Genomic DNA, 22,410 nt, shown 5'->3' with positions numbered 1-22,410 from the left:
TGGAAATGTATAATTAAACAGATCCAACTTTAACCAACCAGGGACGAGGCACGGCGGCAGCTACATGTATTAGCTATATCACACCAAACGACTTGTTACACTCAATCTTTGCATATTTAGTTGCAGGAGTTGTTTAAAGCTTTCTACTCTAGTGATAATGCCCCAACTGTGCTTGGTGGCAACGAGTTTAACTGTATGATAGTTCTTGGAAAATACAATTTTTTGAAAACCGCAATTCTTGGTTGATAACTCTAATATTTGAAAGCATGACTGTTTCTTGTTCTTTCCTGGGCTGGAATTAGATACTTAGTGGTTGGTACATACAACTGTGAGTTTGTACACATGACTGCATTGAAAAAATTAACTTGGTTCTATTTCGCGGTGGGAGGGTAAAAGAAGTTTTCCATGTTGCTTGCGGTTTGCAGTTGAAACAATTCTGTATTAGAGTTATAAAAACCACATACAGTATTTACATATTAATAAAACCATCGCAAACATTTCCTGATTTACAGTAATTCAGGGCATATTTGCAGTTTCATAGATTCGTGGTGAAAAGATCACTCCAAAAAAAGGGCACCTCAAAAGTTGAAAGATTTAGGGTATTCCAGTTCTAACTCTCACCTCTTTGCTCTTGTTGTGAATGGCCTCTGACAGACCCTGGATGGCTTTGTCCCTTTTGAGTGCATTTTGCTCCTGGAGTTTCACGTCAGATTCCTTGTCTTGTAGCTTCCTTTTTAGCTCCTAGAAACACAAAAAAATTAAGTTAAGTTTCTCTCCAGTTCTTTCTTTCAAATTACCGGATAAGACTAATTGACATGCTTCTGGAAAGAAAGTGTTCATTCGTTGAGTCAAAAACTTGTTCAGTTGCAAACCTCTTTTCAAACAGAAATGAGCTACATGTACATTCAATAAAAGCAAAAGAGAGTTGCAGGATATGTATAATTAAAAAGATTAACTTTTAACCAATCAGAAGAGAGCATTGGAGATGTATCATAACAAGATTAACTTTTGACCAATCAGAGGAGAGCACTGGAGATGTCTAATTAAACAGAGAGAGGTAGTCTGACAATGACACACACTGAGCCAAACATAGATATCTAAGTATTCAATGCTAATGTGATATTACAGATTAAACCTTTCTGAATGTCTTAAGCACAATATACAACTGATGTGTGATGTGTGCATTTGCAGAATAGCCACAGAAAATGGTGCAGGACAAGGTAGTGCTCAATGGACACACAGTACATCCTCTATTAGCCAAACTCTTTATGAATAGATTGATGTATGTTTTGATACAGTAGATTCTAAAAGAAAAAGTAAATGTAATCCCATGGCCTTTTTAAGGTGACAGGGGCAGTGGGTTGTGAGTCTACTGTGTCTACGATACGGTATTGGAAGGGCTTGCCTCTCCTTTTACCTCCCAACCAAAGTTAGGTACCCATTTTACACCAGGTCCTGGATGGAGTGAAGAAAGTTTTGTTTAGTGCCTTTCCCAAGGACACAACGTCTAGCCAGGAATGCAAGGAATCAAACTCGTGACCTTTTGGTTTTGAGTGTCCTAGCATAGCCACACAGCAATTCCACGCCACACGTAAATTTTTTTTGTATGAACAGTAAGATCTGTTCATACAAATTAATGAATGTCACAGTCCTAATCCTTTTGGTTGATGGAGGATGTACTGTACATTGTATATGTATGTGGGTAAGTGTTAGTACATGACTGTTAGACTGGGAATGGTTCTAATTTACCTCATTCTCATCCTCAGCCTCCAAAACAAGCCTCTCTAACTCCTGTGGGAGGGGGGTAAGGTAGGGAGGGAGGGGGGTAAGTAGGGGGGAGGGGGTAAGGTAGGGGGGAGGGGGGTACGGGATGGGGAGGGTGTGTTAGTGGGTGGCAAGCACAGCACACAGGTACCTTCTATAAAAGAAGCATTCCATGGGGAATTTTGCTTACCAGTTCTTGATAAACTTTTTTTTAGAATCATTGAATACTGAAAATGCATCTACTTTTGTGGTTGTTTTATTTCATGGTAGGTTTTTGCAGAGTTTGAAGTTGAAACAATTATGTAGTACGGTTGAAACAATTCTGTAGTATAGTAGAATTACAAAATACATCACAGTACTAGTGTTGTGATTTTGCAGTAAGCGACCACTTTGAAAACTGGCGAAGTAAAACCAGCATAAACATTTCACGATCTCCAGTAATGAAATTTCATTAAAAATAATTTTTTTCTTAAATATAATTGTTGATTGAAACTTTGGAAAAGAAATCTGCCTTTGGAAAAGGCTAGGCAACTGCAATCAAGTTATCGAATTCCCCATGGAATACATCTCCATAGGTTGGTACTAAGCAACCAAAAGTGAACTTTTAAATAAGTCATGAGCAATGATGTTATTATGATATTTACAATGAAATTCACTCTGATTAAAACAAAGACATATGATGCGTGTCAAATTAGGTTAAATGTTGTCATACTTCAAGCAAAAAAATGCTGACTGAGATCAACAAAACTGTTGTAGGAGTTTGTTGCTAGATGTTAAAAAAGTGTGGTGAACAATGCAAAATGCACTGCAATGATTCAAGTTTTTAGTACTGCAAACCACATTGAATGTATATGATGAAGACATACATGTAAGACAATAGAACAGAGTGGCAAGTAGAATACAACTGATACATTTTTGTTTGACACATTGTGTACATGTACAAGATAATTATCTACCTACCCAGGGCATCCATCCGTTTGTCACTATCTTTTGCTATTCAAGGTTTTTCATGAAACATTATGATAGATTTCTCTGGGTTTACATCACTTTGAAACCTTTTCATTTTCCATACAAACCATTTACTGTATCTACATTTGAGCATGTTTTGGTCACCTTGATTTCCTTCTCTTTCTTGTCGTGGTCGCGGGTCATCTGGCCGGCAGCGATCTCATACTCATCCAGCTTCCTCTGCTGGTCCTCAAGAAGGGCCTGAGAAACAAATTAAACAAGTTAACCTTTAACCAATCAGAAGAGAGCACTGGAGATGTATAATTAAAAAGATTAACTCTTGACCAGTCAGAGGAGAGCACTAGAGATGTATCATTAAACAGATTAACTTTTAACCAATCGGAGGAGAGCACTGGAGATGTCTAATTAAACAGATTAGCTTTTAACCAATCAGAGGAGAGCACTACTGAAGATATAATACAACCAAGGAATGAGAAATTTGTTAGCAATGTCTGAATTGTGAAAGCATGGTTACCTGGATTTCCTGATTGTTCTTTTTGCTGACCTCCACTTGTTGCTGGTATCTGTTGATGTCGTCCTTCAGATTGGAGGAAAAAGACATTAATAGGGTTACACAAGTACAATCCTAGGTTTATCACTCCTGGGATGAAAGTATTGTTTTGTGTGACACTACTATATGCTAGGTTTGTAAGTTTGGGTTCTCAAGAGATAGGGTTGCAGTTACATAATGTTGCAATTTCATGGTCTGCTGTCACTATATACAAGTAGTACATGTATGTGAATGTGTTTGAGTAAGAATTAACAGAGAAGACCATGTCCGAAGGTAAACATTATGTATTTGCTTTGCAAAGGTTACTTCTAGTTTTTTCCCCCAACCTTTCCATCTTCCTTAGATAATGACTTGACCCACCTGCATGTTGCCCTCCTTGTCCTTGAGCTCCTGTGTCAGACTCTGGACCTGAGCCTCCAGAGGTTTGACCTTGTCTGCCACAAGGTCAGACTTGTCCTGGTTGAGCTGCTGGATGAGTTGGTCCTTGGTGCGCAGGGCGTGGTTCAACTGGTCTATCACCCTGGGGTGGGAGGGGGGCAACAACACAACACTGTTCACAACTTGCTCTCATAATGTAAGACGAATGTTGACAAGCTTGACCGAAAATTTACGGTTTCAAAACAAGGGTGTGAAACAAGGGTGCTCCCCCTCCCCCAAAAATCCTGGCACCTCTTCCAAAATGTCAAAATTTAGGGTTTTCTCTTAGTATTTGCAGGAAAATTCGCTGATTTTTTCATCAAGTGATTAGGGAGCACCTCTCCCCTAAGAATTTCTGGGGAGACCCAGGAACTTAAAAACCATGGCTGTGTTGTATGACTAATCCCTAAGAAAGGTAAACCTTTTAATCCCTGTTAATCTGGGAGTTAGTGACTAAGGACACGCCACCTCCTTCCAAATTCAAGTCAATTCTCCTGTTATTTACATGATATAACAACAAAAAACGCCATTTCCTTCATATTCACTGCATTCTTTTTTATGTTTACTGAAGGAAAACACATTATTTTTGCTCTGTTTCCTCTTCTTCTACAAACCAAAAAGGTCAATGACCTGAACCAGACTGTCTGTTACCATGGTAACTAGAATTGGGTTACATGTTGCAATTTTATAGCAGGAGGGATTTAGACTCCTGTCTGACCATATATGTATGAATGTGTTTTTGAGTAAGAATTAACAGAGCAGACCATATGCGAAGGTTAACATTTTGCATTTGCTTAGCAAATGTTACCTTTCTTGTTCTATTTTCCTTCAGCAACCTTTAGCTACCCTACCATTTCAACTGACTTAAAAAAGTACATGTACACGTGTGAGAGTGCCCGCATCCAAACACCAGTGACTAAAACACTACTCGCCAGCGCGATTCGCTCACCATAACAATGTTCTGGGACTGGTGTCCGCATTTTTCGGGGAAAAGCTTCTGTCTACACAGTTGCAAGAGCTGCCATGGCAACAAACAAATAAACAAACAAACGAAAAAAAAGAAGAGAGGGAGAGAAAAGATAGCAGATAGTAAAATACAGTGCAGAATGCAGAGAGATATGACCTTGTATCACCTTCACCTATATATGGACACCGAAAGAGTATAACATGCTTTGCATCTGGTCATGTTGGTGTACTGTAGGTCTTGTAATGCTCTTCATAATGTTTCCCAAATATTTGTGATCCTGCTAACATGGGTTTTCTACTTCAGTTTTTTGCATTGTTTGAACTGTGAACTTAAAAACACCAAGAAAACATCCTTTTTATTACAATCTTAGGCCACAACAATTTGATTTGTTGGTTCTCAGATTTTTCCAGAAAAAATATGGAGTGACAGGGCGAAAAAATAAAAACAGGGTAAGGCATCCTATTATAGCACCAAATGCAACGATAGGAGCCATGAAGTCAACACAAAAGGCTGGGTTAATATTTAAACAATGAATTTTGGACTTTTAATCAAACCAATGCATTGATAGATAGAAAAACTGTTGTGTACAGTAACAACTAGGAAGAAAATGACTTTCCTCAACTGTTGGGGGCAAAATATGAGTACTTTTGAGTTGATTCAAAATTCTTTTTTTTTTTTTGCAAATCAGAAAAAATGAAGACGCGAATCCATGAACCAACAAATTAAATTGGTGTGGCCTTATGTTCCTGTAAAAATAAATCAAGTTGGCCTGATATTTTTTTTCAAGGATGAAATGTATTGTTCTGCACACTTGCACTGGTGCAAGAAATATAAAAAATCACCAACTCCAGGAAAATTTTACCAACATGACCATATGCAGATGACACCTCTTTGAAACCTTAATTTACCTCCGTTCCAACATCTCCTTAAGATGCATGCAAGGTAAATGCCTTAAGCTCTGAGGATCAGTTCTTGCAGACAGTATAATCATGCATTGACAACAGAGCACAACTTACTCCCTGCTGTTATGCTGGGTACATGAACAACAGTCTCCTGTGTCTGACTGAGCATGGGGTTCACTGAAAACACAACAGTCTTAGTACCTAGACATGCTGAGCTCTACCCGCATACCTACCCGTATACCTACATGATTCCTAGAATAAAGTAATACTTATTTTTCAACTTTTCTCACTTGATAAATGCTAAGTGATATGTGACATAACTTTGGGATTTTAGTATTTGAAAAAAGTATACCTACCCATATACCTACATGATTCCTATGTACAATAAACTAATACTTGTTTTTCAACTTTTCTCACTTACACGACTTTATAATATAAATGTGACATAACTTTGGGATTCTAGTGAGATTTTATCAAATTTTTCTTACTGATATTAGTAATAAGAAACTTTATTCTAGGATTCAAAATCTTTAAAACATTGGTTAATGGTGACAGCATCAAACAAAGTTGATGTAATTTTAATGTTTCCTTTCAAACGTGTTTCATCAACACTGAGTCCTTTGAGCATCTTCTAGGCTTTGTGCTACTTCTTCTCACCTGTTCTTGTCTTGTAGAGCTTCCTTAGACGAGTCCTGGAGGTTCTTCTTGTCCTGTTTGACCTTCTCAAGGTCGCGCAGCTTGTTCTGGAGTTCCTGGTTGGCTGCCTCAAGGTCACGGATCTTCCCTTCCGTCTCCTCATCAACTCTTTTCTGAAGAGTGTTCTCCTGAAAGGAAAATAGAACACATGTTAGTTCGGGGGTGGAAGTATAGTTTTTGGGTGGTTCAGGGAGAGTTTGTATGTATTGTTTCCTCAGCAGTAAGGATTGGAAATGAGTGGGTGACGATTGGATTTCAATTGATTGACAGGGTTGTGACCCAGCATGCCTGGGAGTTAAGATGTGGTATGACATTGCTAGCAATGTGTACTATGTACATAAACAATAGTGGAATAACCCATTCTACGATGTAATGATCAGACAACACAGTTTCAATATATTTACAAGAATCCAAAACCCTTCCTCGAAGTCTGAAATCTCCAATTTGTCGTTGACATAACTAAAAATGATGTCTTGGCAATCAAAGGTCTAACCATCATTAAGCCTTTTTCTAAAAACTTGGGCCCACAGCAGAGCAAAGGTTACAAGAAACACAGTACATGTATGTTTGTACTATCTGACCTTACAAAGTTGCAAAAGATTCCTTCAACTCTGCAACTTCTTACTCTGAAACTTTTCCTACTGTCTTGTATATACATTTTGGATGTCTAGTATTCATATTTTCCCAAAATACTGTAACTGACAGAATACTGTGCAAAGTTTCACGTCTATCACTTGATTGTCCAATGTTCACCTGTCAGCAGCCCCACCTAGCAATTTATTAACAAACTGCAGGCTAAGTGAGAAAGGCTGTGCCCACCTCCTGAGCAGAGGTGAGTCTGGACTCATACTGGTCGCGCAGCTGCTGCAGCTCCCTGCCATGGTCCTGCCGAACCTGCTGCACCGCAGCATCGTTCTGCGCTGCTAGGGTTTCTACTGCTTGTCTGCAATAAGGAGAAACATTTAGAAAACTACAAAGGCCGACATTTGCTTGGGAGCAAATGTAGCGAATGGCTTCACCACATTTTACAACATGGCAGGGAAAGAAGGAGAAATACAAGGGAAAACAATTCTTTACATTGATAGAACTATAGTATAAAGTGACAACAGTTGGATAGCTATACCCTACATTGTTGATTTCAAAATTGAAACATGCATAGCCGTGTACAGTTTTAAAGTTGAAAATAAAAAAAACTATGCTATATAGCTGAAATATTCTCATGGACGGAATGTGCATCTAACCAAGGACATTATATCCCTAATTTGCTGTCAAAGACAATATTGAAGCATTTACAGAATACTTACGATGCTTTAACTAGAAGCTCTTGTTTGTCGTGTAGCTCTTTTTTCAAACTTTCCACTTCAACCTTCAGCTCAATATTCTGTAAGAAAAAAAGTTCAGCATAGAAGGAAAAATTCAATACACATGTACAACAAAGGCCAGTTTGACTATTCATTGACATTTTCTATTATCCACTTTTTAAAATGGTTAAAAACAATAGATCTCAAATGTTGATTGCAGAAATATGCATAAAAAATATTAGGCTTATACATGTACATTTTATCTCTGGCCATTACCAGTATCTAGAGGCAGCCAAAGACATGAACACTGGAAGTGCTGTTTTTGAAGCTTGTGAAATGACTGATATCTAGTATTTACTCACAAATTATGATAAGCGTTTTGACTCACAGTTTTTTCGATGTCCTCCTCCTCTCCGTGTTGCATGCGCTCTTCCATGAAATAGATCCTCAGCTTCAGGCTGAAGTTTTCTTTCTTCAGTTCTGCTATTTGCTGTAAAACAAAAAAACAACAACTTCTCTTAAATACTTGAGCTCTAAGCTGAATCATTGGTTTCAAGTATCATTTGGACAAACCTGGAAGAAAGAACAGTTTTATGATCAAATTGACTCATGAAAATATGCTCCAAAATACATATAGCAACTGGAAAGGAGTTAAGCACATGTAAAAGTACATGTGTGCAACCAACAAATTTTATTAAAATGCCATAGCCAAGTACATGTTTGAGAAGAGGCAGACTTCTAATATTTTCGTCTGTGTTTTTTTCTGCTAGACCTTGTACACTGAGGTTCAAAATACAAGTTTGAATAGCTCAAAACAGATACACTTTCTAGTCCCTCTCCCCCCCCAAAAATCTAGAAAACATGCAAATGAGATACATTGTAGACATCAGAAAAGCAGAATTCTTATACTGTTATAGTAGACCTAGAACAACAAAATATGTCTGTACCTCCCTTGAACACATCTTACCGGCTCCTCTAACTGCATTACAACATGAAAAAAAGAAAGGCTACACAATCAACTGAAATAGATGCTTTGAAATACATGCAAGGTACATGTAAGCAACCAGCAAAATGCCATAGCCTAATACGAGTTAGAAAAGACAGACTTATATTCTACAAGTCTTCGTACATGTTTTCTCTGCTAGACCTTGTAGCTACGTAATGCTCAAAATACAAGTTTGAATACATGTAGCTCAAAACAGATACACTTCCTAGTCTCCCTCCCCTAAACAATCCAAAAACAGGTAAACAAAAAAAAATTTGGACATATACATGTATAAAAGGTGGCATTTTTATAGTAGACAATATTAGAATAAGAAATTTGTCTGTACCTCCCTTGAACACATTGTACTGGCTCCCCTAACTGTATTACAACATGTCTGGTATAGAAGTACAAGCTGTGCATACAGGAAGGGACCCAGCATTGGGAGGATTTCAATTTGCTAATAGTACAGCCAGAATTAAATTAATCCATTGAAGAGGTTCATCAGTCACGTAGAATTAACAGTTAGTAGAAATTCTTCAATCAGTGACTGTATTTAAAGGTAAAAACACGTACCTCCAAATTTTCGGTGTCGACTGTACACCTTTCTCAAGGAGTGACCTAGTCTCGCGAGAACACGAGACTAGGTCGAGACTTGACGAGACGTGAGTCTGTTCTCTAAACCAGGCTATACACTGCGCAATGCCCTTGTCAGTCCAAAAGACCCACTACTTCCCAGTGAAAAGTGTGGTACTGTTTACAAAATATCGTGTGAGATGTGTGGTGAGGTGTATGTAGGTGAAACCGAAAGGTCCCTAGGTGAACGAACTGACGAACATCAGAAATCTGTAGACCGTCAGGACGGTAAATCCGCACTTAGCCAACATGAACTCAAAGCGGGACATAGGGTCACAAACGGCCCTATTTTGGACATCGTTAAGATTATAGACCAGGAATCCCGGAAGTCACATAGAAAGATTAAGGAAGCGGTCCATATCCAGTTGGAACGTGCCGGGATGAATCGCAACGAAGGTTGGGAGCTGCCCAAGTCCTACCTACCCCTACTCCGCAAGGAGGCGGGGGAGGTCAGAAGATCCACACAAGTCTCGACCTAGTCTCGTGTTCTCGCGAGACTAGGTCACTCCTTGAGAAAGGTGTACAGTCGACACCGAAAATTTGGAGGTACGTGTTTTTACCTTTAAATACAGTCACTGATTGAAGAATTTCTACTAACTGTAAATTAATCCAGCATGAACAGTAGCAGGCCTGAGGGTCGATGAGATTGGACGGAGGGCTAAAAGCAGGTGCAGAGGTCACTGAAATGGGCAGCCTCATTAATTTCACTTTGGTGTACGATGTTTAAAGTACAAAAATTCTTGAAAAGTAACAGTCAACTCTGTTATAGTGTAAATAGTGACCACTCATAGTAACTTGTTGAGGAAAATGTTCATAGGTCATAGGCCAGTGGATAATATAGATTTGGACCATGTAAACAAGAGCACAACTTCATACCTTTGCTAAATGATACATTAACTTTCTGCTGCAGAACCTAGGCAAGCCGCCAGGGGGTCCAATATTAAATCATTTCTCTGATATTTCAAGACCTAGCCACATACGGTAGACAGACAACAACTGTCTGGAAAAACTTATAGTTATACTAGCTATTATGGGGTTCGACTTCTTCTTTGAATTGCAATAAGTACAGAGGTGGTGTAAATTAGGTCTTATCATCAAACAGAGTAAAGTGTGAAATCACCATTAACTGAGACTATTAGCAGAATTACACAGAGATTAGCGTGCTGTACACTAGTCATCAGTGACAACATGGCCGGTCCCAGAGGAAAACTAGCAGAACATTTCACAGAACAGAGATTCAATTTGCTGATGTGATTCACCAGTTGATGATGTTTGTTTTCTCTGGGACAGAAAATAATCGCTGAAAAGTGGCCTAAGATTCAATTAGTTCTGCCCCTGGGGACTTTGGTGACTTAATGCAGCTGTTAAACATGCCTTGGAAACCTGTTAGAAAATTAGATTGTGATTCAGAAAACCATGTGTACAGTACATTCTGTGGAAAATTACTCTTTGTACATGTACAATATTATTATCAAGACTTGGATATGACTTGATGCAAAAATTGAAGATAAGACTATGATTTCTGCAACTATATGGAATTGGAAACTGTTGGTTCATGGATTTTTTTAGAAAAAATATGAAGCAATGGTGAAAAAAAAGTCACAGTCAAAAGATCAAGTGACATTTCCAATTTTGGGTGCATAAATCCATATGAAGCCAGTATTTTATGTGTGCGTATCATTTTTGAGAGTAATCTAGTAGTAGATTGCACTTCACCAAAAAGAACATTCCCAATTGCAAGAATTGCATATAAAAAGACCCACATTTTATCACATAGACAGAAAGTTCACACTCAAGTGCCAATAAAACATTAAAGCATTGTTGTAATGCATTGTCATGTACAGTATACAATACTCCTTGTCTTACACTAAAATCTTAAACAAAGGCCAGACGCGGTGTCACCAATTTCATTTCTTGGATCTCCTATTTTTGTAGACAAAATATGAAGCAACAGGGCGAAAAAAATCACAGTCAAAAATCAGGCAAACATCCCCAATTTGGGTGCATATAAATGCCTATGCACCCAGTATTTCAAGCCCTGTGTGCATATTACATTTCAGACTTATCCAATACTAAATTACACTTCGTGTACAAAAGTACGTACTTAAAAACTACTTAAAAAATGGCCCATGTTTTATCACACAGATAGAACCTAAAGTGGCAATAAAACATTAAAGCATTGTTGCAATGCATTGTCATGTACAGTATACAATACACTAGCCTTGTATGTGTGAAAACTAATGAATAATATATACCTGGCCTGGTGCCAGTGAAATGGTACATCTGATATGACCTTGGGCGATGTTGACAAATTGTGTAGCTGTCCCTTGGACAGGATTACCACATCCCTCACTGACACCTAGTCATACCATATACACACATATTGATTAGCAGTATATAGAAGTGCACCCTGGGTTTTTCTCTTGGGCCTTTTTCTAGGAACAGGATGATATTTCGTGCTCAGTGCCAAAGATTTTGTCTATGATATACATGTACATGTAGAACTGTAAATGTAATGGCAATGATTTTATTTTACAGTATGAGGGAAAAAGAGGTTTTTGTGGTGTTTGAAATCTAAGGTTTAATTAAAACAATTCTGTACTACAGTAGAACTACACATGTTTGCAGTGTTATGGTTTCACAGTAAGAGATACTGTAATTCACTTTATGTTCACAGTATCAAAATTTCAGGGTCTGGCGACAGGTGCAGGAAAAAGAAGGTCCATGCATTATTTGTTACCTGTAATGATAAGTTCACGGTACAGAAGTGACGCTCAACATAAAAGTACTGTGAAAAAATCAGGAATTACAGTAACCGTTAAAATGGCAAAATCAAAATCACTTCAATAATTTCTGCACTTACGGTGGGTTGATTCTTACTTACAATATGCTTCCAATTAGGGCTGCGTACCTAAACGTAACATCAGGTACAGGTACAGGTACCGGTACAGAGGTTTAGGTACAGGTCCGGACCTGTACCTGTACCTGAACAATTTGACGCGGCAAAATACAGAAACAACACAAAAGCAACAAAGGCCGCCAATATGGAGGGAAGGGAAAATGACTGACCTCTGACCTGATTTGAGTTTGTTGACCAATCACAACCATGGATCAGCCACACTCTCGCGATGTCTCCTGAGACTGAGGATCTCAAATCAATCGACGGTGTTTACGTCTTTTCCAGTGCTAATTTTTCGTCTTTGTGGTAGGATTTACCTATCTTTAGTCATATACATGGTGTAAACTAGCTATTTCGGTATATACTCGTTACTTCATGATCCGGTATTTTGGACCTGTACCGAAACGATTTTTACGGTATTGGACCGGTACAGTGTACCGGTTCGCAGCCCTACTTCCAATACAGTTCCTCTTATTTGAGATTATCTTAATAAAGTCAATAAACTCACTCAATTTCCAGATTTAGAATATCTTATGATAAAAGAGAATGTGTCATTTCAGTAAAGAACTTCTATATGGCCTTTAAAAACTTCCATTAAAAAAAAAAACTCTAATATTTCTTTTAAGGTCACTGAAAGGGGTGTAAGTCGTAAACAACAAATTTCTGAATGAAGGTCAGATAACATAAAGGTCAATGACTTTGATTTCAAGATAACACAACACAGTTTTTACAGTGACAGTTTCTTTTCCCATACGGCCAAGCTTTGGAATTCCCTCCCTGACAAGTGTTTCCCACCAACCTACAATCTACAGGCTTTCAAATCAAACGTTCACCGCCATCTCTTGACATAGCCATGTTTCTCTCATATTTCTAGTTCAATGCCAAGAAGTAGTGGTATAGGCCTTGCATTGAACCACTCCGTTAAAAAAAAAACACATTTTCCCTACCTACTAGTACTACCCATATATCACTAGTATAGGACCTGCAACTTTTCCAATAATTTGTACAGTAAGCCTTTACTTATTATCTTAGCAAAAGGATATACAAATATTATACATCATAATCACATTATTAGAAAGGAGTCACCAGCCCAGTGACATATAATATCATAAGTTTTATGGATGTATTTTGAGCCTCTGCAGCTGCCAAATCTTTCATGAGTTTCCGCCCCACTAACTAAATAAATGGTCCATGAAATTCTGATTCCTCTACTGTCTATATATGCCCAGGCTGCTAAAAATGTCATGGTATAGGATGATACATTTGAGGACTGTAGTATCAATCTTAGAAGCTACTAGATTTCACAGTACATCATGCATAGTATGGACATTTTTCCTGTATCTGTATAGCCGGTATAAGCGCCCTTCAGCGTAACACACCAGCTTTGCAGGCACGCGGCGCGGCGGCAGCTGGCTACATTACACCAATCGACTTGTTACACCTAACCCTTGAACATCTAACTCTAAACGTTGTTTAAAGCTATCTAATAACAATGCCCCTACTGTACTTGGTGACAGCGAGTTCCACTCTGTGATAGTTCTAGGAAAGAATGAATTCTTGAACACCTCAATCCTAGGTTGATAACTCTGGTACTTGAAGGCATGGCTATTTCTTGTTCTCTTCTGGGCTGGTATTAGGTACTCAGTAGTCTGTATCAAGGAGTTTTTGGAAGGCACTCAAGAACCAAGTACGTACAAATACAAAGGTACCACTGTTACAGCAGTCAGTAAGGAATCATTTCTGGCTGTGACCTTTCTCAGGCACAACAAGACAGCTCACTCAGTGGACATGGCCTTGGCAGGTCAATTTTCTTGAACGTTTTGTGCATTTTTAGCAATGGAGAAAAGAAAGACACTAACTAAAGTAAGGCCACACCGACTTAATTTTATTTTTATGGATGACATCCGCGCGCGCATTGATTTTCGCCTGTTCTCCAAAAAAAAATCACGTCATACGAGGCTCTGGCCTGGCTCTAGGCCTCTGGGTAGGCCATGGAAGTTAGTGACAATACGGAGCCGGTGGTAACTCTGGAGGATGGCGCCCAGGCTGCCGAAGCTCCACAACTCAAGAATTGAGTAAAGTGCCAATTCATAAATTCCGCAAAAAGCCAGCATGTGCCGGCTTGTCGTATACATCGCTATGTACTGCCGCAAATTCACAATACCAGCTTTGTATTCCTGTGCTTTAGTAGCATTTTTCCTTTTGGTCAGAATTTTTTTTATTCGCCCACGCACACTAGCTTGGGGGTCCTCAGAGCATGTCATCCATAAAATTAAGTCGGCGTGGCCTAAGTCATCTCAAACTATTCTTCTACTGGTCGTGACAGAGAAGACAGACGATATGTTCAGTATTTACAGGTTCATTGTACCAGGAAAATTCCTTGGGCTCTTTTCAACAAGTACAGTGTCCTCTTGGTCCAGATCTAGAGGTAGGGTCACTATAAAGACTGGACTATGCACTTATAAGTGCATTGTATTTTTAACACTGAGTATTGCGAAGGCTGGGTACAGAATATTAACACCATACTGTACATATATCAAATACAGATGTCACAACACTTCCCTAGGCTTAGCTACATCTCAGTCAACACTACCATGTACAGAGACAACCCAATACCAACATGCCCCTGTCCATAGTCAACTGTGTCAACACCAATGACATACAGTAGTATGTAGTGCTAAGGCCTTGGAAAAAAAATGTTGTGTTTCCTGTTTCCCCACCGACCCTAGAAAAAACTGTCAATCCTAGCCTTTTTTTGTAGATCCCTGCAAGGGACATAAATTTTGCAAGCTGGTCAACCTTTTCTGGGTCCATGATCTGACACCTGAGTGATAAAACATTGTACAATAGGTTTTCCAACATTGACATTGAAAATATAAGTGTCCCCATGCAAGTTTTACTTTGTTAAACTGTATTGTATAATATAAGTTGGATCACCAGAGATTGCCAAAGTCTAATATGAAAAAGAAGAATAAAAGATAAACCCTACTGACCCTAATTTTTTCAGGACTGAAACAGGAAACGCAACTTTTTTTTCCTAGGCCTAACCACTACCACAACAGACTGTTATGCCTTTTTAACCTATGTGACAGCTCTGTCAAAGCTAATAACATCCATGATCAGTCCTATATGATCGGAAGAATATTTGATAGGTGGAGGCAAAAATCCATTGTCACAGAAGTTCAGCTGCAGTACAAAGGAAAGGCACTAGGGGGTCCAACATCCTAGCCTCATATTACCAAACCAAATTTGCAAAGAGGAGAAAAGAGACTTGGCAGCAAAAAATAGGTTTGGGAACCAGGCTACTAAAATCTAACCATTTATTCGATAGGTCAAGACCTACCCACCTACCAAATTTCATTACAATCTATCCATAGCTTCTTGAGCCATGGCCATGGGGCTAGACCAAATGCAAACATAGTAAATTTCTAGGCCAAGGCCTAAGTAATGTTTTGAGAAAAATAGATACCGAAGAAAATTACTATTTTAAAAGAAAATAATTAATAGTAACACAGAAGAAATCTGACTGACCTTGTATACTGTATGGGGAAAAATCATACAGATTGGGTAAAATTGGGGAACCTGTCTACATTATTATTTTACATATTCAGTCCTTCCCCATCCCTAAAGACAACTCAAAAATATTGATAGAAACAAAACAACAACACCTCATTCAGTTCATGGACAGTCCAGGCCACAAAAATGTTGAAAGGTAATCATATACTGTAGCTCACTCTCTAACAAGGCCAGTCAGAATCATGTCTATCTGTAACTGTAGTCATCTCTGATGGCCTTGTATTGAGAGGGTCACATAACTCCACTGGCCAGCTAAGGCTTAGGCAAGAGCAGGTTGTGTAAGTCTGTATATAGACAGGTTTGGTCATACCATATACCAAGGACACTTCTGTATAATGTCCTTGGTCATACCAATTTAATTTGGTGTTTCTTGGATTTCTTTTAGAGGTGGGGTTGTGTGGCGCAACAGCAGCAGCGTGCGCCGACTCGGAATCAAGAGGTCCCGGGTTAGAGTCCTGACATGCCACCGATCTTGTGCCCTTGAGAAAGGCACTTTACACGACTTTTTCCACTAGACTCAAGTGAAAATGAGTATTGTCTGTCCTGTACCAACTGTCTTGTTTCTATGTGCGGGACACAACACCAGCAACAGCTGCCTCTGTTCCGGGTGTATTGCACTGTTGCAATTTCAATAAATCAAATCAAATCAAAATATGAAGCAACAGGGCAAAAAACACAAGCCTATATACATCTAGGCATCCTATGATAGCCTCAAAAGCTGCGATAGGAACCATGAAGTCAACATACCATGCTGATTTAAAATTCAAAGGTTACAATTAATTTTGAACTTTTAATCAAACCCCTGCATTGATAGATGGAAAACTAACAAAATTAGGAAGACAATGGCTTTCTTCAACTGTTGGGACCAAAATATGAGCATTTTGGAGTTGATTCTGAACCTTAATAGGGTCTACTACATATTTTCTTTTTGGCAAATCAGAAAATAACAAAGAAGTTGTGGCCTAAAATTTAGTTCAAATCATAATCATCTATAGATTAGAAGGACATGTCAATTTGCAGATGAGTTGATATTGGGAATCTGTATCCTATTTTACAGCCTGAATGTTGTAATATTATGACCAGTGTATCATTTCAGATCTGCACTATATAATACAGACCATCTGTGCATGTGGTTTGACATGTTTACATCTGTTTATACTTAATATGACCCTTTATCGATTTTCAATCAGAGGCAAAATATTGCCCATTCCAGGTCTTTGTATTGTAAATATTGCTACAAATACACCAAAAATTATGTCAACAATCCTTCCATTAAAATTGTCATGATAACAGCTATATTTTTTAGAATGTAAGTTAAACCGATTCATATATCTGTTGATTTTGTTCGCCAAGTTCATTCGTAAATATCAGGTTACCAATTGCTTCAAGTATCACATAGACTGTCTACATTACATGTACATTTAGAATATTATCTCCTATTACATTATGTTATAGAGAAATATTACATCCTCTATCATTCAGTTTTATTCATTGAAAAGTTAGAGCAAAGGCCAAATAAGTTATTAGATATAATATTATAACCACAGATAATATAAGTCTTGTCTGTCAAGAATTAGGCCACAGCAAGTAAATTGTATGGATGACATCCTCCACAGCCTCCAAATCTAATGCGAGCTGGCGGAAAAAAAAAAAGACAGGCCGAAAAAAACAAGTTCCTACATTTTAAAATTTTGACTCAATCATTGTACAAAAGGTTTTGATACAGTGGGAACATCGCATATACACAGCCAGCATCACATATCACTACTGCATCAAAGTAAGAAACAAACATTAAATCAGAGCCTTTTCTTGTCTCCCCTCTTCATAGTTATCTGCCATTTACCTTCCAGCATGGCAACAAACATCCTTGCCCATTTTCGACATGTTGACCACTGTCAGAAGGCAACAAAATTTCTTGTTTTTTTCCCAAAATCAGGTGAAAATTAATGCACGCCCTGATGTCATCCATAAAAATTACTTGCTGTGGAATTAGGTGACAAACATGTTTTAGTTCTGCATAAAAACAGATTCACCTCAGAGTTTAGAAGACAATTGACTGCCCCAAAAAATCTATAAAACCATCCATCATACCAGGAAACATCCGGGATGTAAATGTGTCCTGCTATTGGTGACAACACAGCTGCATTTCCTGATTAAGCAGTGTTTAATTGGTAAGAGACGGCCAATCAGATTGTTTGTATCAACTTAGTATTGACTGACCTGACAGACGGGACAGACTCGGTTCTTGTGTTTCCTTGTTTTCGGGCTGGCCATCTTGGAATTCAAAGGTCACACAGAGATCCAAAATCTGGGAAAATGCCAGCTTGTATTGTTGTTTCGTTTTGTACTTTTATTAGTTTTAAAGGCATCCAATGCGATTTTAGAGCAGCAAAACTGGAAATATTCTGAATAAGGCAATCTTTGTGATATCGACACATACTGCTTCACATTAGCACATTTAAATCAGCATTTCATACTTTGGGCATTTAAAAATGCAGAAGCAAGCCCCAATTTGACTCCTTTTATTTTCTGGGTGGTACCCAAAAAATCAGCTCAGGGCCCTTCCAGTAACCATTTTCTGTCAGGATTTTGGGAATATTTGCTCCATGAGGGTCAATATACATTAGGACAGTGTGGTTTCAACTCAGTATGTAGATACAACTGTAAGTGACTAGAATATTGACTTTGAAAAATCGGGTTTCCAAGCCCTAAAAACTAGCCTGGTATCCAGCCTTGTTAGCTTTAGTCCGCTACCCAAGATCCGCTCCCCGCCAGCGGATCTTGGGTAGCGGACTAAACTAAAGCTAACAAGGCTGGATACCAGGCTACTAAAAACTGCACTGGATGCCTTTAAACTTCCCCTCTCCCTTAGCTCTGAAACGGAAACTGGACTACTTATATCTGTATCTCACAGCTGCTAAGGCGATCTATGTACACAAAGTATCCCCCATATACAATGTCTGCAGTAACACTATCAAAACATATAGAAAGGCAGTCAGAAATAGATTGTACCCTAGAAGAAGGATAATTCTTCATTTGAATGCAATTTATAGCTTTACTGATTCCAAATTCCAATAATATTCAATGTTACACAATCAAAAAGACTCCAGCAAGCTTATTGACAAGATTTAAACAATCTCTAAAACATCTGACTGTGACATATAAAAAACAGAAACTCTACCAAGTTGTATTATCTCTCAATATATAAATAAACATAATTTTAATGAAATAATTATCAATGGAACTTCCTAGTCCAGTTAGACAACTAGACAAATTAGTATAAGCAATAATATTATCGTTCCTTTATAATTATACACAATTCAAACATGTCTTCCAAAGAGAGTTCTTAGTAGTGTGTGCGTTATTTTATATAATCATTTGGCCATAATTTAATTTGTTAGTTCTTGGAATTAAAAAATATAAATTTTGGTACTCGGATATTAAAAATACAATATCATGAAAACAAAGCCCAAGGACTAGGTTTACGCCTTGATGCACTCAATTTTATGGAGTGAATACAGTATTACAATATTCAAAATTCTCTCCCTGCTCTCTGCTTTTATGATGTCTACATGCTACAGTTTTACCTTATAATGTCTGATAAACAAGGATATAAATTGGTATGGCCTTAAGAAGAGAAGACTAAGTGTGGGGAGGGGGGCAGACTACGACTGTACTGTACTTACCTTACAGGCACACACAGCTCCGTGGCAGGAAGGCTGTATAGCCATGAAGATACACACACATCCAAAAGGAATGCAAAATCTCCTCCTACTAAAACAATTATATAATATCTTACACACTGTGTTACACAATATACAGGGTAAGTCAACTAGCTATGACATCTCACACGTTTGGGGACATGACACCGTCGAATCACAAGGGGAACATTTGTACTCGATGTGGTGTCGACTCCAATATTGGGATTCGGGTCCTCTCACGTGCATGCTAGGGGTGATCCGGTGCAAGCCTCATCACTAATATCATATTCAACAGCACAAAACAAAAGCTCTTCTTTAAACATGATATCATAAATTTGCTATCTTTAGATGTATGATTTAAAACTTTATTGGCAGCGATTCACGTGAGAATATAAAAAAATTTCTTAACACTATGCCTACCCGTAAAAAGTGGTATGACCCGCCATGGCCCTCTTGTTGCCAAATATAACCCAGTGCCACCACGTCACATATTTCTGCTTATGGACAGTGAGGATGGCAGGAGTAAACACACGCAGGTACCAAATATGAGACGAAGACGAATGCACGACATTGCTACAACCTTGTCGAATCATAAGTGCCGTTGTTATGACACTACCAATTCCTATACTGATAAAATAAACAATGGTCAAACTATATAGATGACGACAGTAAAATTAGCTCTCAATTCGTTGGGATGCACTTTCCAGTCCAGTGAAGTTTACTGCTTCTTAGCTTTGTTTCGAAGACCTTGACTTTTGGAAGCAGATGGAAGATATCAAGCCTTTAGGGACAGAAGGCATCTGAGTGTTTGTTAGGCCACACCAATTTAATTTGCTGGTTCTCGGATTTTTTCAGAAAAAATATGAAGTGACGGCAAAAAAAATTAAATAAAAACAGGTCTAGGCATCCTATTGTAGCCTTAAATGCTATGATAGGAGCCATGAAGTCAACACAAAAGGCTGGGTTATTATTTAAACAATGAATTTTGAACTTTTAATCAAACCACTGCATTGATACTGATAGATGGAAAAACTGCAACAACTAGGAAGAAAAGGACTTTCCTTAACTGTTGGGGGCAAAATATGACCATTTTTGAGTTGATTCAGAATCAGAATCTTTTTTCTTTGCAAATCAGAAAAAAATGAAGAAGCGAATCCGTGAACCAACAAATTAAATTAGTGTGGCCTAAGGGACAGAAGGCATCTGAGTGTTTGTTAAATGTGTTTTATCATGTGTCTGACCCAAGGATGACCTGCTACCATTGGAGACCATCTCTGTAATTCATGATGTGTACAATTGTATATCAGGAGTCATTTGTTACTGTATATGTGATATGGGACGATATGGGATATCGGAAAAGTCTACCATATCAACTGAATACTTTAATTCACTTTATGTTCACGGTAGCAAAATTTCATGGTCTGAGAAAAATGGACATGTTCACGGAACTATATATTCATGGTGGCGACAGGTGCAGGAAAAGAAAGTCCAGGAATTATTTGTTAACTGTAATGACAAGTTCACGGTACAGAAGTAACAGTGAAAACAGTGAACATAAGGCCACACCAATTTAATTTCTTGGTTAACGGATTCGCCTCTTCATTTTTTTCTGATTTGCAAATAAAAATAAAAATTCAGAATCAACTGCAAAATGCTCATATTTTGCCCTGAACAGTTGAAAACAGTCCTTTTCTTACTACCTTGTTACAGTCATTCCATCTATCAATGCAGTGCTACCATTAAAAGTTCAAAATTCATTGTTTAAATTTTGAACCAGCCTGGTGTGCTGACTTCATGGCTCCTATCGTACCATTTTGGGCCATAATAGGATGCCTAGGCCTGTTTTATTTTTTTTTTTTTCGCCCGCCCGCTCCATTATTTTTCTAGAAAAATCCGTTAACCAAGAAATTAAATTGGTGTGGCCTAACAGTACAGTGAAAAACTCAGGAGATACAGTAGTAGAAATGAATTGCCAGAGCTAAACAGTGAAGCAGCCATGGCATTTGATTTTTAAATTTCTTTAGGAAAATTGCATCTGTAAGAGTCTGCAAAAATGAGTCCGTTTTTCTGTTTCTAAATGCATGATTGTGATTTTTGTATATACTGTACAAGGAACATCTTTTATTTGATTGTGGCCACTTGGAATTTCAGGCTGGAATTGGTACACAGAGAATTAATGGCTTAGGACCACATTACAAACAGATGCTCTGTGGACACTGTGTCCTCACTATAGTGATAGGACCCTACTGTCAACATATCAGCTGTATCACTGGCTTACAAATAGACAACTGACTTCTCCAATATCATAACAATTGATGATGTTTGTTAGCTGTCAATCACAGCTATGCAAAATAATCTTCTGTCTCAGATACTATTGCTGAGTGCAGTAGAATTATATACTAGTACATGCTGGCATCTTTCCAGTATGATCTAATCTACTTATCAGAAGGTCCAAAACAAGGAACAGACAATGCGGGGATCAGACAGAGTATGGAACGGCCATTTCCATATTTGGGTGTATAGCTGTTACAAATATACATTTTACTCCCTTGGAAGAATAGTATTTTCTCAAGTTATAGATGTATTTACTAGGATAAGATTTTCAATAAAGGTAAAACTACTAAAAAAGGAAAATATTCCAACTGACTTTTAGTAGTTTTACTAGTGCTACTAAATCAAAGTTGTAATTAGTATAATCTATTCTAATTGAATCAATGATAAAATGTTGAAATGGAACTGTCACAAAGCCAAAACAGCAGCTAGGAGGCCAACATTTGACCTTGATCATCACCTTCCAAACACCTACCCACATACTAAATACCACGACAATCCATCCAGGCCTTCTTATGTTACGCTGACCACAATCATTCTGAAACACAGACACACACACACACACAGACGTACCAAAAACAAAACCTCCATGGAGGTAACAAGTGGCCAAATCACCACAGAAGAACTAAATCCAAGCAGATTAGGCCACACCAATTTAATTTCTTGGTTAACGGATTTTTCTAGAAAAATAATGGAGCGGGCGGGCGAAAAAAAAAATA

General features: G+C 38.2%; 1 protein-coding gene across 1 annotated transcript in view; it reads right to left on the bottom strand.

Moving 5' to 3' along the window:
* The window catches only part of LOC109482297 (myomegalin-like), an 81,493-nt gene that overhangs the window by 40,340 nt on the left and 18,743 nt on the right, over window positions 1–22,410 (bottom strand). Inside the window, exons 4-12 of the mRNA XM_019784981.1 lie at window positions 7,955–8,056; window positions 7,570–7,646; window positions 7,085–7,208; window positions 6,227–6,393; window positions 3,644–3,803; window positions 3,248–3,310; window positions 2,878–2,973; window positions 1,750–1,791; window positions 622–741 (exon numbers count right to left, since the gene is read on the bottom strand). Coding sequence (XP_019640540.1) covers window positions 622–741; window positions 1,750–1,791; window positions 2,878–2,973; window positions 3,248–3,310; window positions 3,644–3,803; window positions 6,227–6,393; window positions 7,085–7,208; window positions 7,570–7,646; window positions 7,955–8,056 — 951 coding nt within the window. The remainder of the gene's footprint in view (window positions 1–621; window positions 742–1,749; window positions 1,792–2,877; window positions 2,974–3,247; window positions 3,311–3,643; window positions 3,804–6,226; window positions 6,394–7,084; window positions 7,209–7,569; window positions 7,647–7,954; window positions 8,057–22,410) is intronic.

The sequence above is a fragment of the Branchiostoma belcheri genome, unplaced genomic scaffold (assembly GCF_001625305.1).
Source record: "Branchiostoma belcheri isolate BF01 breed outbred unplaced genomic scaffold, Haploidv18h27 scaffold6, whole genome shotgun sequence".
Taxonomy (NCBI): Eukaryota; Metazoa; Chordata; class Leptocardii; order Amphioxiformes; family Branchiostomatidae; genus Branchiostoma; species Branchiostoma belcheri.
This window is presented reverse-complemented; position numbering and strand designations above follow the sequence as displayed.